Source organism: Macrobrachium nipponense, chromosome 10, assembly GCF_015104395.2.
Source record: "Macrobrachium nipponense isolate FS-2020 chromosome 10, ASM1510439v2, whole genome shotgun sequence".
Classification (NCBI taxonomy): Eukaryota; Metazoa; Arthropoda; class Malacostraca; order Decapoda; family Palaemonidae; genus Macrobrachium; species Macrobrachium nipponense.
Genome location: NC_087204.1, coordinates 52973501 through 52988915, shown reverse-complemented (window position 1 = coordinate 52988915; position 15415 = coordinate 52973501). Strand labels below are relative to the sequence as shown.

Sequence of the window (15415 nt, the reverse complement as noted above, 5' to 3'; positions counted from 1 at the left end):
ATAAACAAAATAAAATAAAATAAAAAAATAAAAGTAGAAAGTAGGAACTTGTCAGTTTTCCTTTTTATTAATGTCCAATTGGCAGGACTCTGAAAATTACCGAAGGCAACCATTACCCCTGGGCAGTACTACTTCTTCAATGTTATTTTTGTGCACCTGGCAGTCCCGGGGATGGTTTAAGGTTAGTTAAACAAAAAATCTTGCGGATATTGATGATAATTTTCATCTTCTATTGTGTCCGAGCTGAAGTATTCGCCGACTGTTTCTCCGGGGAAGTTTTGAACTGGAAATTATGTATTGAAAAAATCGTAAAGTAACTAAGTCTACGGGAATAGGGAAAACCAGCCCTCGGTTTCACACGGCCTAGAAAACAACTCCATTTCAGGGAATCCCTTCTCACCCCCACCCCTTTAACGGCCTTTAAGGGAAGGGGGTTAGGTTTGGATGGAACCTTATTACAAACCATCTTAGGGGTCCCCCCACCAAAAACTAACCTTGCCGAAGTTTTCCATGCCCGATCTGACCAGTACAACGTTTGGACCGTGATTGATTGAATGAACAAGACAGACGACGGTCGAGACATTACGCCGCCCATGTTATACGTTAGTATGATTATTATTACTAGGCAAACTTACCCATCTACGATAGTGGTGAATAAAAATACGGGTGCAGAAGTGAAAAATTTATATTACTATTTGTTCAGCATATTAAAATTTAAAAGAAGTGCGGGGAATACACAAAAAGTCTCTCTCTCGTCTCTCTCTCTCTCTTACTGTAAATTCAAGGGACCGATCACTGAACGCAGAGAAATTTCTTGATTCCATTGTTTCCCCTCTTTTAATGATATTCTCTCTCTCTCTCTTTAAAGTAACGTGAAGGTACGATCAATGAACGTAAAGAAGTTCGTATTCATTATTGTTTACCCTCTTTTAATGATTTCTCTCTCTCTCTTCTCTCTCAATTTGAAGTCAACGTACCGAAGAAGACGGTGATGGATTATCGGAATTACTTAGCTCTCGAAATCACAAATTATCTCCTCTCTCGTTCTCTCTCTCATTTTTTTTTGATAGCGAAGATAAAATGATAAAAATTGTAGTTTGCATTAATGTCGTTAAATGGCTCTCTCTCTCTCTCTCTTCGTCTCTCTCTTTGTCGGTGACTTTTGCATTTAATGGAACTGGATTCTTGATTGGTTTCATTTCTTTGTCAATTACTTTGGCACTGGTGAGAATGAGAAATAATAAAGTATCCTTTTTCATTCATGTTTTTACTGCAAAGATGCCAACTTGTTATGTCAGGTGCATTAATGGCTACTGATAATTGCCTCTTGAAAGGATCCTGTCTCGCCCCACCCCCCCCCACCCCCCCCGCCCCAAAAAAAACTAGAAAGTAGGAAACTTGTCAGTTTTCCTTTTTTTATTTTATTCCATTGGTCACATTGGCAGATTGAAATTCCGAAGCAACATTACCGGGCAGTACTTCTTCAACGTTAATTTGTGCACTGGCAGTCCCGATGGATTTAAGTTATTCAAAAAATCTTGCGGATATTGATGATAATTTTCATCTTCTATTGTGTCTGAGCTGAAATATTCGTGACTTTCTCCGGGGAAGTTGTACAGAACTTATGTATGAAAAATCATAAAGTAACTAAGTCTACGGGAATAACCAGCCTCGTTTCATGGCCAGAAACAACTCCGTTTCAGGGAATCCCTTCTCACCCCCACCCCCTACAAAGGAGGGGGGTAGGTTGGAAGAAACCCCATTACAAATCACCTTAGGGGTCCCCACCATAACCATGCCAAGTTTCATGCCCATCTGACCAGCCGTTTGGCCGTGATTGAATAACACAGACAGACAGACATACATTACAACCATTATAGTATGATTATGTGAAAATATTAATAAACATATACACATGTACCATAGAAATTCTCTCATCTCAGTAAAAGAGAGAGAGAGAGAGAGAGAGAGTTATCCGTATTTGAAAGAGTGAAAAGGAAAAGTTATTGTAGTATTTCTTTAAAATACTATCACATATGATTTTTGTAATTACAATTATATTATTATTATTATTTGAAAATATTAATGAGAGAGAGAGAGAGAGAGAGAGAGAGAGAGAGAGAGAGAGAGAGAGAGAGAGAGAGAGAGAGAGAGAGAGAGAGAGACTCCCTCCCCTCCTGTCACATTACTTGATATATCTGGCAGCTGTTGGTCCTCAGTTTGGTACCTGGAGTTCAAAAGAAAGATGCTTGAAGACTGGGATTTCCTTCATTTTTACATATTTTTTTTATTTATAAACTAAAATCTTACTAATTCAATAAGTATTTTCTTTAATGAATTGATTGCTCTTTACATTTATATTATTTGAAAATTAGTAAATCATTTATTTATCATACAGAAAACATACATCTCTGTAAGAAAGAGAGAGAGAGAGAGAATTATTATTGCTATTATGTGATATTATTTAATCTTATTAAACTTACTAATACAGTATTGACCAATATTAATATTTTAAAATTAGTAAATCTTTTTTGTATCATAAAAATGTATTTAGTCAAGAAAATAATCAAAATACACTAATTTGGGATTATTTATCATCAGAAAAAACCAGGGAATAGGCGAATTTCCCACATATAATGGGTAGATAAGGTCCAGAGAGAAATCCGCGAATCCAGAGAATGCAAATACAGGGGCCCACTGTATAAACATTTTTAGTGGGGTTTTCTTGAGTTTAAACAAACAAAATAGGTAGTTTTAGGCATTTTTATGGATGTTTCAACTCTTCGCGCATTCTAGTTATTTGGGGGGGGGGCTCTGGCATGCATCCCCGCGAATATGGGGGAAACACTGTAATGGGATTTAATTAGTCCAATAGTTCCCATAGTAAGGAAATAGGAATGGTGACCATGTTGGCCAATGTTAATCTTCTGGGTTACCTAAAAATCCTACTGTAAACCTGACTAGCATATGAAAATCTAAATCAACTCCAATAGTTTTATAGAATCCCAAGAGATAGTATAATTATCAACCATATTTTGTATCTTTTATAGTAAATAATATCAATCACAAAAAAACCATAATATGAATATTTCATTCAGAAACTTTGTCACAGGAGCAGAGCCTTTCCAAACTACATATTTATGAACTAGGAACTATCACCAAGCACAGGTTGTCCAAAGGTATTGTATCTTATGTCACAACAATGCTTTGCATGTGCGCCTGCAACAAGAAAATGAAAACACAATTAACAAGAAAATTAAAACAGTGCCAACAGAATACTAACAATGTTGAATAGTAGTAGTCATGTGAAATGATACAGTACTTTAAGTTTGCCATGCTTCTCTTAATTACATTTCCTATGAATTCCATTTTGCTTGTACGTACTGTATAGTGGATACAGTTTACAATTACATCATTTACTAACTGCATGTCCTGGACCTTCTACTGTTTCTTTTCCAATCTTGTGCTAATTCTCTGGTACTATTGCACAAAGCGACACGGACTGAGCCCAGAAAAGGGATTTTGACGAAGGAAAAATCTATTTCTGGGCAAGGGTCCGTGTCGCCCAGTGAAATCCCCCCCTGTTTATCTCCCACCCTTGCGCCCAAGATTGGTCCTCTAACGTCAAGGATGGCCACGAGAGGCGCTGTTGTCGGCATGGGTGGGTGTGTAGTAGTAGTTGCTGGCGCCGGCTGTGTACCAGCTCTCTCGAGGAGGGGGATTTTGGTGAAGGAGAATTCTAAATGACAAGAGGTCCGTGGTAGTGGTCTCACTCGCCCCAGTACCATACCGACACCCTCTTTTTATTGAGGGTGAGCGAGTCAGGATACTCTGACATCCCCCTCTTTTGTTTTTCTCTGGTAATGTTAGCATTATTTACCTTAGAAATATGAACTAAAGGGATATTTCACTGGGCGACACGGACCCTTGCCCAGAAATAGATTTTTCCTTCGTCAAAATCCCTTTTTTGGACCTCACATCCTAATACTTCAAACTTTGCTCCACGCATCTATCCATACCTGTGTGATTTAATTTGCACTTCTACCATTTAGTGGGATTTGGTACATACACAGTCACACTGAGGAAGGTGAGGTCAAGGGCAAAGGGCAGATGATCACTGATTACTGTGTAATAGTTAGTGTCTTTCAATAATATTTAGAAATTTCATACTGGAAAATGGACAATTATATACCAGTTAAATTCATACAGTACTACCGACTGACAAATATCTTTGGGGAAAAAGTAGTCTGAAAACAATTGAAATCAGACAAAGGTTTGAGTGGAATAAGTTTTTTTTGTCTACAATACAATATGTCCTATTCCTACTGAACTACCATGCTATGTTAAGTATGTTAAATTTCATACCAAATTCACTTAAAATACTGAAATATGACATAAAAGATAGTAGAGGTTAATACAATAAAAATTCCATGCTACAAAACTATAAAAATAGACTAAAAGGATATCATGTTTAAAACACCATAAATGAAAAACAATAGTGTATAATTTGGATATAGAATAAAAATGCATCTGTTCATAAATATGAATCTTATTTACTTATGCCAATGCTCCTGGTTAAAGGCATATAAAAGTGATCAAAAGTTACTTGAACAAACACAGTGACTGCAAGCAATCATAAAATTCCCTTCCTATAATGGGGAAGGAATCAAGTCGATTGTCAAGTGCTATCTCATTCTTGAACTCTAGAGATCAGAGCTGTGTATTAAAACAGGGTCTAGGAAAAATTAGAGATTTACACAGTCATTCCCTGTTTAATAAAAGTAATAACTTTAAAATTATTGTGGATAGGCCTGTACAACTTTCACATTCCATTGAGCAATTACTAAAGTTTCTTTTGCTACAGATAGCACTGTGATCACTATATCTGCCAGCTGAGTCAAGAATAGGAGAAATGGTGTCACTGCAGGGTTATTGGACCTTTTTTTTTTTTGGCTTAACCCATATCAGCAATTATTTATCTGGACATGCTGGAGCATTTATGCTGCACCTCAATTAGAAGTTTCAGCAAGATGGGGTGCCTCCACACTGGGGTTTGGTGGTTTGTAACTTTCTGGATGCAACCTTTCACAAGTGCTGGATTGGGAGAGATGGCACAACAGAATTGCCACCACATTCACCAAACATTACCCCTCTTGATTTTTTCTTATGGGGTTATATCAAGGATAAAGTGTACAGTACACCAGTACCTAATGTTGAGACCTTTAAAAGTAAGGATAACAGCAGCTCTAGCAATGGTAACTATGGAGATGTTGGAGAATATACCTGGCGTGAGATAGAATTTCACTTAGACCTACTCCAGGCAACAAGGGGGCACATGTTGAAATTTATTAGTCATGTAAAAAAATCTTTAGTCATTATTGTTGAAATTGAAGAAAACCTTATACCGCTACCTAACATGGCCTGTGTAATAAAGGTCTGAAATCCGGGAAAGACTTTATGGACACCCTTCATAATCATATAGATAAGCTATATGCAAGCAAACCTCTACTCTTACTTACGATCAATAGTTCCTTACAGCCTGAGGCCAATGGCTCTTCAACTAGGCTGGCCTTCATCTTGTAAGATAATTAATTAATAAAACTGGTAATATTACTGGTTTGGCTTCATTGAACATTTCTGCAACTATACTTGCCTCTCATTCTTGTATCTCCTCCCCTTCTATTCACCACCACAATACTCATCAGTCCTCTACTCCACTGGCTTCAGCCCTTGGCACTTCCTTCCCAGTTATTTATTCTGCTATTATATATACACCACCATTTCACAGCAATGATGTCCTTTGGTTTTCTCTTTATTTTTTGTATTTCTTCACATAATATTTTGCTTGGAATCTGCCTTTAAATCCTGTAAAATGGTGTATCCAACAACCTTTTCCTCATTACACAATTATAAGTTTACCTTTTCAGGTTTCTACTTGTCTTTCTGTGAGACCAGAATATCCCAAGGAATTTTCTTCATACAGTGGCAATGAAAGCTAACTATACTCTGTTTTTTTTCATCTGTCCATCTGCCTGTGGTGTTTTTGTATGGTAACACTGCGTCCCGGGCTTTAGATAGTTACGCTGTGTAAGTTTTAGGTAAATAAAAGGATATCTGGGTGTACATTAGCAACTGAAAAGTGTTTTAATAATTTACTGTATGTGAATTACACCGTTAATATTCAAAATAGGATATAATCGTTGAATGTTAGCTGAATGTAACTATCTAAAGCCCGGGACGCAGTGTTACCATACAAAACAACCACAGGCGGATGGACAGATGGAAAAAAAACAGAGTATAGTGAGCTGGTGCTCATAACTGATCCCTCAAACCTAAAATGTTGTTGGTATACATATTACTAAATTTCTTTATGAAGCTCTGGAGACTGAATTATCATGCTGTGACTGTTCCATTTCAGGTGTCAGTTTAGCCCTGTCTAAGCTTTAACATCATAAAATGAATAATGGTAATGAGTATAGTCTTAGTACAGTGGGCCCGCCATATTCGCGGACTTATGCATTCGTGGATTTCTCTCTGGATCATATCCCCCATTAGTATTCGGGGGGAAATTAGTCTATTCCCTGTATTCTTCTATGAGAATATCCACAAATTCTGTTTTTTTTTTTTTTATCAATTTCACCATAAAATGCAATTTTTGTGATAAAACTATTAAAAAAAACCATGTACACAAAATTTTAGTGGGGTTTTCTTGAGTTTTAACTAACAAATTATACTATTTAAAGCATTTTTAAAGGGGGTTCCAACTATTTGCGGGTTCTAACTATTTATGGGGGGATCTGGTACGCATCTCCCACTAAGACGGGGGACCACTATAATTATGTTGATAAATACTATGGACTTTACGAACATTATTTTTTATGTAATCCTCATAAGCCCCCAGTGTAAATAGTTAACCTTGACCACTCACAGTGAGCGTGTGACGCAGGCTTAAGTTGACTTTGGGAATATTATTGTCTTGGTAGACCCTGCTTTACTAAAACGAGTGGTGACTGCTAGTTCACTCCATACCTATCCACACAGCTTGTGTTACTGAAGTGTCTCCATACACTGACACAAAGGGCCTCTGTAAGATTCTGGCACTCAAGGGTTTCTTGCACTTTACCTTCAACAAACCTCCACTCACCCCAACCCCCTTCTCACAGTTCTTATCCAAATATATATCTATGCTTTCTAACTCTTCTGATGCCCACAATTGCCCACATGACACTATCATGAATTTTCCTCCCAGGGATTACTGAATATAAAAAAAACAAATACTGTACAGTGGTACCTCGACATACGAAAGGCTCAACTTACGAAAAACTCGAGATACGAAAGCAAATACAAAGAATTTTGGGTTCTACATACGAAAATGGTTCAAGTTACAAAAGGTTGTTGCTATAAAGTCCGGAGATTCACCCAGACCACCGAGAACAATTTTAAAAATCTCGCGCAGCAAACTGAGTAAACTCGCCACCATCCTCCTGCTCTCTCCCATTGGTTCCTGATGCTAGTCACCCTGTAAGATCCTGCTCTCCTATTGGTGCTCTATTGTGCTCTATGTATTCTATTGGTAAAAGGATGCTGTAAATTGAAAAACTTATTCATGCAATACATTTAATAAAAAAAAAAATTAGGTAAAGATAGAATAAAGAATAGAAATTAATGGTTATTATACTGTTTGGTAGTTTCAGTAGTTGAAGAGAGATAATGGAAATTTGATTACTGTACGTACTTTGTGCTAGGTGAAAGTGGTTGCTTGGCGATCGTTTGGTACTCGTAAGTGCTGAACGTAAACAGAAGCTTGGAGGCTTTTTTGTTTTGTTTTGTTTGATTGTTTATTATAGTTAATGGTTACTTAATAATTATTTGAAATGAGTACATGCAATACATTTAATAAAAAAATTGTGAATTAGATATCATAAAATATAAAATAAATCAGACTGCTATCATCGAAGCCAACAAAAACGTATTTTCTAGAATTATTCTTCTGTTTTAATATTATGTATATGTTTCATTATAGCTGTCAGTAACTCGGTATCTCCATTAGGTAAAGATAGAATAAAGAATAGAAATGAATGGTTATTATACTGTTTGGTAGTTTCATTAGTTGAAGAGAGATAATGAAAATTTATAGCTTAATGTGTGCTAAGAAAAGTGATTGTTTGGTGATCGTTCAGTACTCATAAGTGCTGAATGTAAAACAAAAGGTGGGAAGTTTTATTTTTGTTTGTTTGTGTATTATAGTTCATGATTAATTAATAATTATTTGAAATGAGTGCATACTGATTATTTATACATTTTATTGGCATATTCTAAGCTTTTAGCTTCTTAAGTTTAGATGTCAGAATCATAGACTAGGCTACAGTAGCAACTGCTAACATAGGCTAGGCTTATTGCTAAGGGACATATGCTAAAGTCCTAAAATATGCAGTAAAAATGGGGTTGAACATTACATGCAGTTGAATATTACTCAAGTATGTACAGTATTTTGCCTTTTTCTTCGAGTCATATTTCTTCCGTCGGATCAGCGTCGTAACCCTAGAACATTTGTTGTAAGCCTGGAAATATAATTTACTGGGGTGTTTTTGTAGGGCCTGGAACGGATTAGGCATTTTACATGTAAAATGCGGTTCAAGATACGAAAAGCTCATGATACGAAGGCCGCCTCGGAACGGATTAATTTCGTATGTCGAGACACCACTGTATATATATAAAAAAAAAAAAAAAAAAAAAAAAAAAAAAAAAAAAAAAAAAAAAAAAAAAAAAAAAAAAAACCATAGGTAGTCATACTTACCTTCTAAAAGGTATGAGCATACAGAATAACAACCCTTGATCCTAGGTCCTTGTAAGATATATTTTAAGAATTCCCTGGGTTTCCTCTAAAGCTTGAGGATCATGTCATACTTTGAGGCATTCTCTAAATTCATGAATAAATCCTTCAGAAAATTATACATTCCTCTTCCAATATCATTGTTCACTATCATCATTATCATCACATGTGTTTATACAACCAATTTTCCTTCAATGGAGTTGGACATGAAACCGACTTCCTTCCTGTCATCTTCCCTTTACAAAAATGTCACGGCCTTCACCTGGTCCAGGCCTTCACCCTGGGCCTTTCAACTAGGCTTGGTTAATACTCCAATATTGATTTCAGGCACTCCTCACTTTGCTCATGGAAATGGCAGTGAGTCTCAATGTCAAGCAGCTCATCTTACATCACCCTTTCTGCTTCACAAATATCAAAATCTCTCTAGTTTGAATACATCACAAAGAGAAATGGTGCTTTATAGGTGGAAGAACACTTGCTTACTTGTCCACCAATAGGAAAAATAGTTCAGGAATAACAGGATTTGACTAGTAAGAAATGTCTTCCCTGAGAATGGGTGGTTATTACTAAATGATTTAGTCATCTAATTATGCATCTGACATTGTTCATCAGCTTCCAGTTGAGTATAAGCATAAGCAAAAATGGGACTGCAACTTGTATGGAAAAATTTTATATGTAAAAAGCCAGGTAGACTCAAAGACTACATTCCACAAAAAATTAATGTTCAACTAACTATAAAAAAAGGTCACACAGAGAAAATAAATAAAAGTTACACAAAAGTACAGTATTAAAATCATATAAAAATGTCTTGGTCAACTATATATGTGTCACACAGCAAACTATTCACTCTCCCTTAGTAGTACCTCCCAAGAGAGGTCCTGAATGCTTCTCAACAATTTATTAAGTTCATCTTGCAATGACATCAGTTTCTTCACCACTTCTCTATGATGTGTGACAACATCAACCCTTGAGGAGCACTCCTGCAGAAGCCAATAATTGTACTTATAACACCTTTACAGAGGAAAAAAAATTACATGTAATATTCCACTATGGTGACAATTTTTGTTCCAAGCAAAAATGCTACTACATAAAAATTCCCCATGTGTAACTACCAATGGCTCATTCTTGTCACTTTGCAGGGCCTCAATCAAAAACAGCTCTTCCTTCAAAGCACTGATGATGCCTATTAAACCAGCCTGCCTGTCTGCCACTTCCACAGATGTTACAGGAGTTATGAGACCATGAACATCCTCAGTTTTGTGCATAAGGAGCTCATTCTTCAAGCAGCCTAACCTATACAAAATGGAACGAGGCAAGCTTGCCGTGTCCATTTTAAAGTTGATGTCCTGCCATGTAGCATTAAAATCAATAAATATATGACTTCTAATATGCATATGATTTCTAACATGCTAACATTATTTCATATAATTCATGTATTATTCTTTTTAGAAACAAAATATTCTTAAAGTTCTATAGTGAGAGAAAACTGTCTTCAAATCCTTCCCGTGTAAAAAAATGGAGCAGGTAATAGCGTAAAAATCCGGCACCTAACATATAAGCACAACTGCAATGAGTCTATAAGCATCACTCTATTATTTTCTAAGGGATCTTAATTACTGCAAATTTCACTAAAGTATCTAACTTTTCCTATGACTTCAATAATTTAAAAATAACTACTCCACCAACAAAAGGTCATAAGACATATGTATTCACATCTTAACAAAACAAAAAACTAAAAAAAAATACAATAAAACTGATTGAAGCATTCAACTTCAATACATCAAATCTAATAAACCATTTATTTTTCATTATCTCACTCAAATCCATCGTGAGATTAGTTGTCGATGTATACTTATATATATAAAAATCTGGTGTTTAGAAGACTCCATGCAGTAACTGTAACAAAATTTATGTTGGGAAGGCAGGTAGATTTACCTCACAAAGATTAATTGACCACAAAATATCAGTATAACTATACCACAGACTTTGGGTATTTTTGTACGTAAATATTAGGGATATTGGCCATACCATAAATTGGAGTGGGACCCAGCTGGTTTTGAAAAGTAGCTGCCCAAACAAAATGAATATCCTTGAATTGGCCATTATCAGTCAAACTAATAATATGAACTTATTGGGAAGCCACTGGAAATCAAATTTCAAAGATGAGGTAATACTAACACCTCTTCTCTGGTACGTGTTCCACCACAGAGAGAGAGAGAGAGAGAGAGAGAGAGAGAGAGAGAGAGAGAGAGAGAGAGAGAGAGAGAGAGACTAACCTCGTTCCCAACTATCCCAGGTCAACAGCCATCTACACACCACCATCATATTGCCATACCAGCACATACTTTATAAATACTCTTGACATGTACTAATGTCCATAATACACTAGTGATCAGGAATAAAAAGTAGTATTCAAAATAAATGGCTGCAACATACTATGTATATAAGGCCTACAGATTTATCTATCTATATACTATGTACATATATATATATATATATAAGATATATATATATATATATATATATATCTATATATATATATATATATATATTACAACTACTATCCGACTTACAACCTGCTCGACATACGACCACTCGTACTTACAACCTTACTTCAGACAGTTGACCATTGAGTTACTTGGCACTGCGCCATCTCATGAGAACTCTCATCACTCAGGCATGAGAACTCTCATCACTCAGGCAGCATCAGTTTGAGTTACCCTGCCCTATCTGCAGCATCATTTGGTATTAACTGTACTGTAGACTGAATTGCTAACCAATTTACATAAGAATCGACTTCTGACATGCATGCAAGAACTTAACCCCATTGTAACTCAATGCCTGATTGTACGTAATATATACTATTGCATAAATTATCAAAATGTATTAGAATAGTACATTATGGTAAAAAGATTGAAATAATGATTGTACATTACATTACAGCACTAAGTAGGCACTTTTATATAGCAAAGGTTTGATAGTATACCCTACCCAGTATGTTGGCCACTTTCTAAGCGGTTCGACTTCATCCATTCTGACTTACAACCAGGATAGTACTTGTATATATACTATTATATATAGATATATAATGAATATATATATATATAATTGATATATAATAGTATATATATATATATACATATATATATATATATTAATATATATATATATATATATATATATATATATATAATATCTATCTATATAATATAATATAATATATATATAGATTATATATATATAGTATATATATATATATATACATACATATATATATATATATATATATATATATATATTATATATATATAATATATATAATATATATATATATACATACAATATATATATATAATATATATATATATAAGTATATATACACACACACACAGGTAGTGTTCAAGTTACGATTATCTGATTTTACGATGGGGTTAGCTATTAATACCAATACGACAATATTTTGAAAATATTTCTAAATTTCGCTCGTAACGGATGCAGCCCAGCAGCGTACAACCTGGCAGCAAGAGAGACGGACTGAATTACAATAGCCTAACTTATCCCTTTAGTTATACATAAAAACAAAAAAAAAAAAAAAAAAAAAAAAAAAAAAAAAAACAGCAAAAAGATAGATTTTTTGTTTTAAAGTTCTACTCGTTTGGTAAATGTGTACAGCCACAAACAACCGGACGAGAAACAGCATTTTGCTAAGTACAACCAAATGGGATAACAACATCCATTTGGCTTGTATTTCAACCATCGTATGATAATAAACAATTACCGCAGTAATGTTATAAATGACGTTATGTATAATTATAATAGGACTGATTTATTTTTAGGCAATAACTTTGTTTGCTATAGATCAAAGATCACCAAGGAAACATACTGTTAAATCTAAACAAAGTCGTAGTTGAAGCTGAGAACGCTTTTCGACCTGTTAATGACTGTTATTGTGCATAAGTAATATGGATAAAACTCCCATAAACTTATCCAATCAAACACAACCGTAGATAAAGTTGAGAGAAAATCTTTTTAATCAAAACTTCAGGTCTTGAAAGAATACAGTTTAGTGCTGTTTTCACACTGATAAAAGAAATAATGTAACAGTAAAGTTCATACTACAAAGAAATCTAGTGAAAATAGCAAACGGAATCATGTAATTTTCCTTACACAATAAACCTGCCCACAAAGCAATCTGTTAACGAAAAAAAAATTTAGTTCCAAACGAGACATATTAAATTCAAATTTTGACTTGAACACAACTTATAATGAAAAGATGACCTTTTCTCATTTAAGTAAAATATCTAGATATTCTTTTAAGCTAACTAGAAGTAAAACAATTCGCTCTGAATTGAGTTAAATACAACAAAATAAATGTGTATTCGCCATCAGCAGATTTCCAAACCAAAACATTGGCTGCTTTGTTAACATTTTATGATACAATATGTAATATGAGAATACATACAATATACGTAATAGGATAGTGTAATGTATAATTTTTAGAAGATTCATGGAAAAGATATATATTTGTTATGTTTTTATTCCATAATTATATGTAGGTGTCAGCAACCTAATAGGTATCGCTCAGTTATGCCGATATCGGTCCAAATGTGAGTCTGATTTACCATGGTATCTATCATCGTATAAGCTAGGCTAGCTTGTTAATGTTATTCAATTTCTCTTAGAACTGAATTATCATGAGCCAATATGCATAAAGATGGTACTGATTACCTTAGTGTAGGCTAGGCTATAGTATTCAAGATACGATTTTTTCAACATACGATGGGTTTTTTTGGAACCTAACCCCATTGTAAGTAGGAGAATACCTCTGTGTGTGTGTGTGTGTGTGTGTGTGTGTGTGTGTGTGTGTGTGAATAAAGCAAAATGGCATTTTTACATCTTATAGCTACAGTTAGACCAAGATTCTTTTAGTAGAAATAACTATACTTATGAGGACTTTCCAAGGGAATGGCTTTTAAAAACCTAATTTATAGCTTTATGTATGCCTTCGGTTTACCTCCTTTAAGAGTGCTTTCTTTCTCAATGTTGACACTCTGCCAATTTTCTCCATTTGGACACTGTTTTGAGAGATTGGGAACAGGTTCCATGACTAGTTTTTTATTATAAATTGGTGCGTATTTAAAATGAAACTTTATCTTGAAAGGGGTAAAAAGGATATTTATATAATAAAATTAGATTTGGTATAAACTTACCAAGTACGTAACTACATAGCTATAATTTTCTACTTCACAGCAGTTTACAACACAATTCGTGGTAACGATTCTTTCGTTTAGTGAAGGTAACTGGCCCCACCCACTATGCTGGGAAGTAAAAGTACAACACAGCTAAGACCGTCATTTGTTTTATGCCTATGTCCATAAGAAGGGAGGAGGGTGGGCTCAGTTCATGTAGCTACTTGGTAAGTATATACAAAATCTAGTTTTATTATACAAATGTCATTTTTGTATAAGTAACTTACCAAGTAACTACATAGCTGAATCCCACATTGACCAGAGGTGGGAAGCATGGACATAAACTATTCCAAAAACAGTCAGTGACACAGCTGAATTTACAATAGTAGCTTAGCTAGCATCAACAAAATGCTTGTTGTAACCTAGCTGGTGAGTGATCTCCAGCAGGAAGATACTGCCTCTGGTCAGAGTTCGCCTCAACCTGTTGAGATGTGGCAGTAGAGCAAGGTTTCGCCTCTACCTCAGTGGGATGCTTGCAATCAAGGAGTACTCTGATTACTGCCAAAGCTACCAAAACACAAATCCTTGCCCTGGGCAACACACACAATGACCAGAAAAACCAGTTACCTGAACACCAATAAAAACTATTACCATTACCCAACCATCACTAACCAGATTGATGGGGTACTCCAGGTACACCGTACCTCCAAGCTCCCCAAAACTCGATGACCACGGTCAAGGCAAGTTAAAATAAGAGAATACATATACTCTCCGATCCCTTTGTTTCCCAATACCACACCAGCAACAGACCTATGGCACTACAATTATCATAAACTATCTCTATGTCACACAAATAAAAATGACAAAATATGGATTTACATCTCCAGAATGTAGCTTGTACAATCGAAGCAAGAGAAACATTATTCTTGAAAACCATGAAGTGGTCACTGCCCCTACTTCATGGGCCTTAACCTTACATTAAGAAAAAACTTCTGAAACCTTTTAGTGTGATTCAAAGACTTGAGAAGAAGAAGAAGAAGAAAAAAATGTTTTTTGACATACGCCATGATGGGTCCTTGACCGAGCACAAAAGGTTAGGCAAGCAATCTCAGACTGCCTTAGTTCTTCCCAAATATACTTAGAATGTCAATGCTCTTATGGGGCAGAGGTTCTTTCTTGATCTGTAGGACAAGGATGTCAGTCAGCACCTTAACTCTGAAGGAGCAAGGCCAAGGATTAGTTGAAGTTTCATTTTTTGCAAGAAAACCCAAAATGAATGAACACACTGCGTCCCCCTGTGAAAAGCCCACATCTTAATGTAGGGCTGTATCTCGCTCACTCTTTTAGCCATAGCTAAGGCCACCAAAAAAAAAAAGCATCTTCCTTGTAAGAT

General features: G+C 35.3%; 1 protein-coding gene across 6 annotated transcripts in view; it reads right to left on the bottom strand.

Moving 5' to 3' along the window:
* The window catches only part of LOC135223616 (aminoacyl tRNA synthase complex-interacting multifunctional protein 2-like), a 166373-nt gene that overhangs the window by 106304 nt on the left and 44654 nt on the right, over positions 1–15415 (bottom strand). For 4 of the 6 annotated variants that reach the window (XM_064262222.1, XM_064262228.1, XM_064262225.1 and 1 more), the window contains exons 4-5: positions 9946–10179; positions 9697–9813 (exon numbers count right to left, since the gene is read on the bottom strand). The exons of 1 other annotated variant lie outside the window; for it this stretch is intronic. In XM_064262222.1, the coding sequence (XP_064118292.1) occupies positions 9697–9813; positions 9946–10179 (351 nt within the window). The remainder of the gene's footprint in view (positions 1–9696; positions 9814–9945; positions 10180–15415) is intronic. One more of the 6 variants, XM_064262224.1, reaches the window with a different exon arrangement.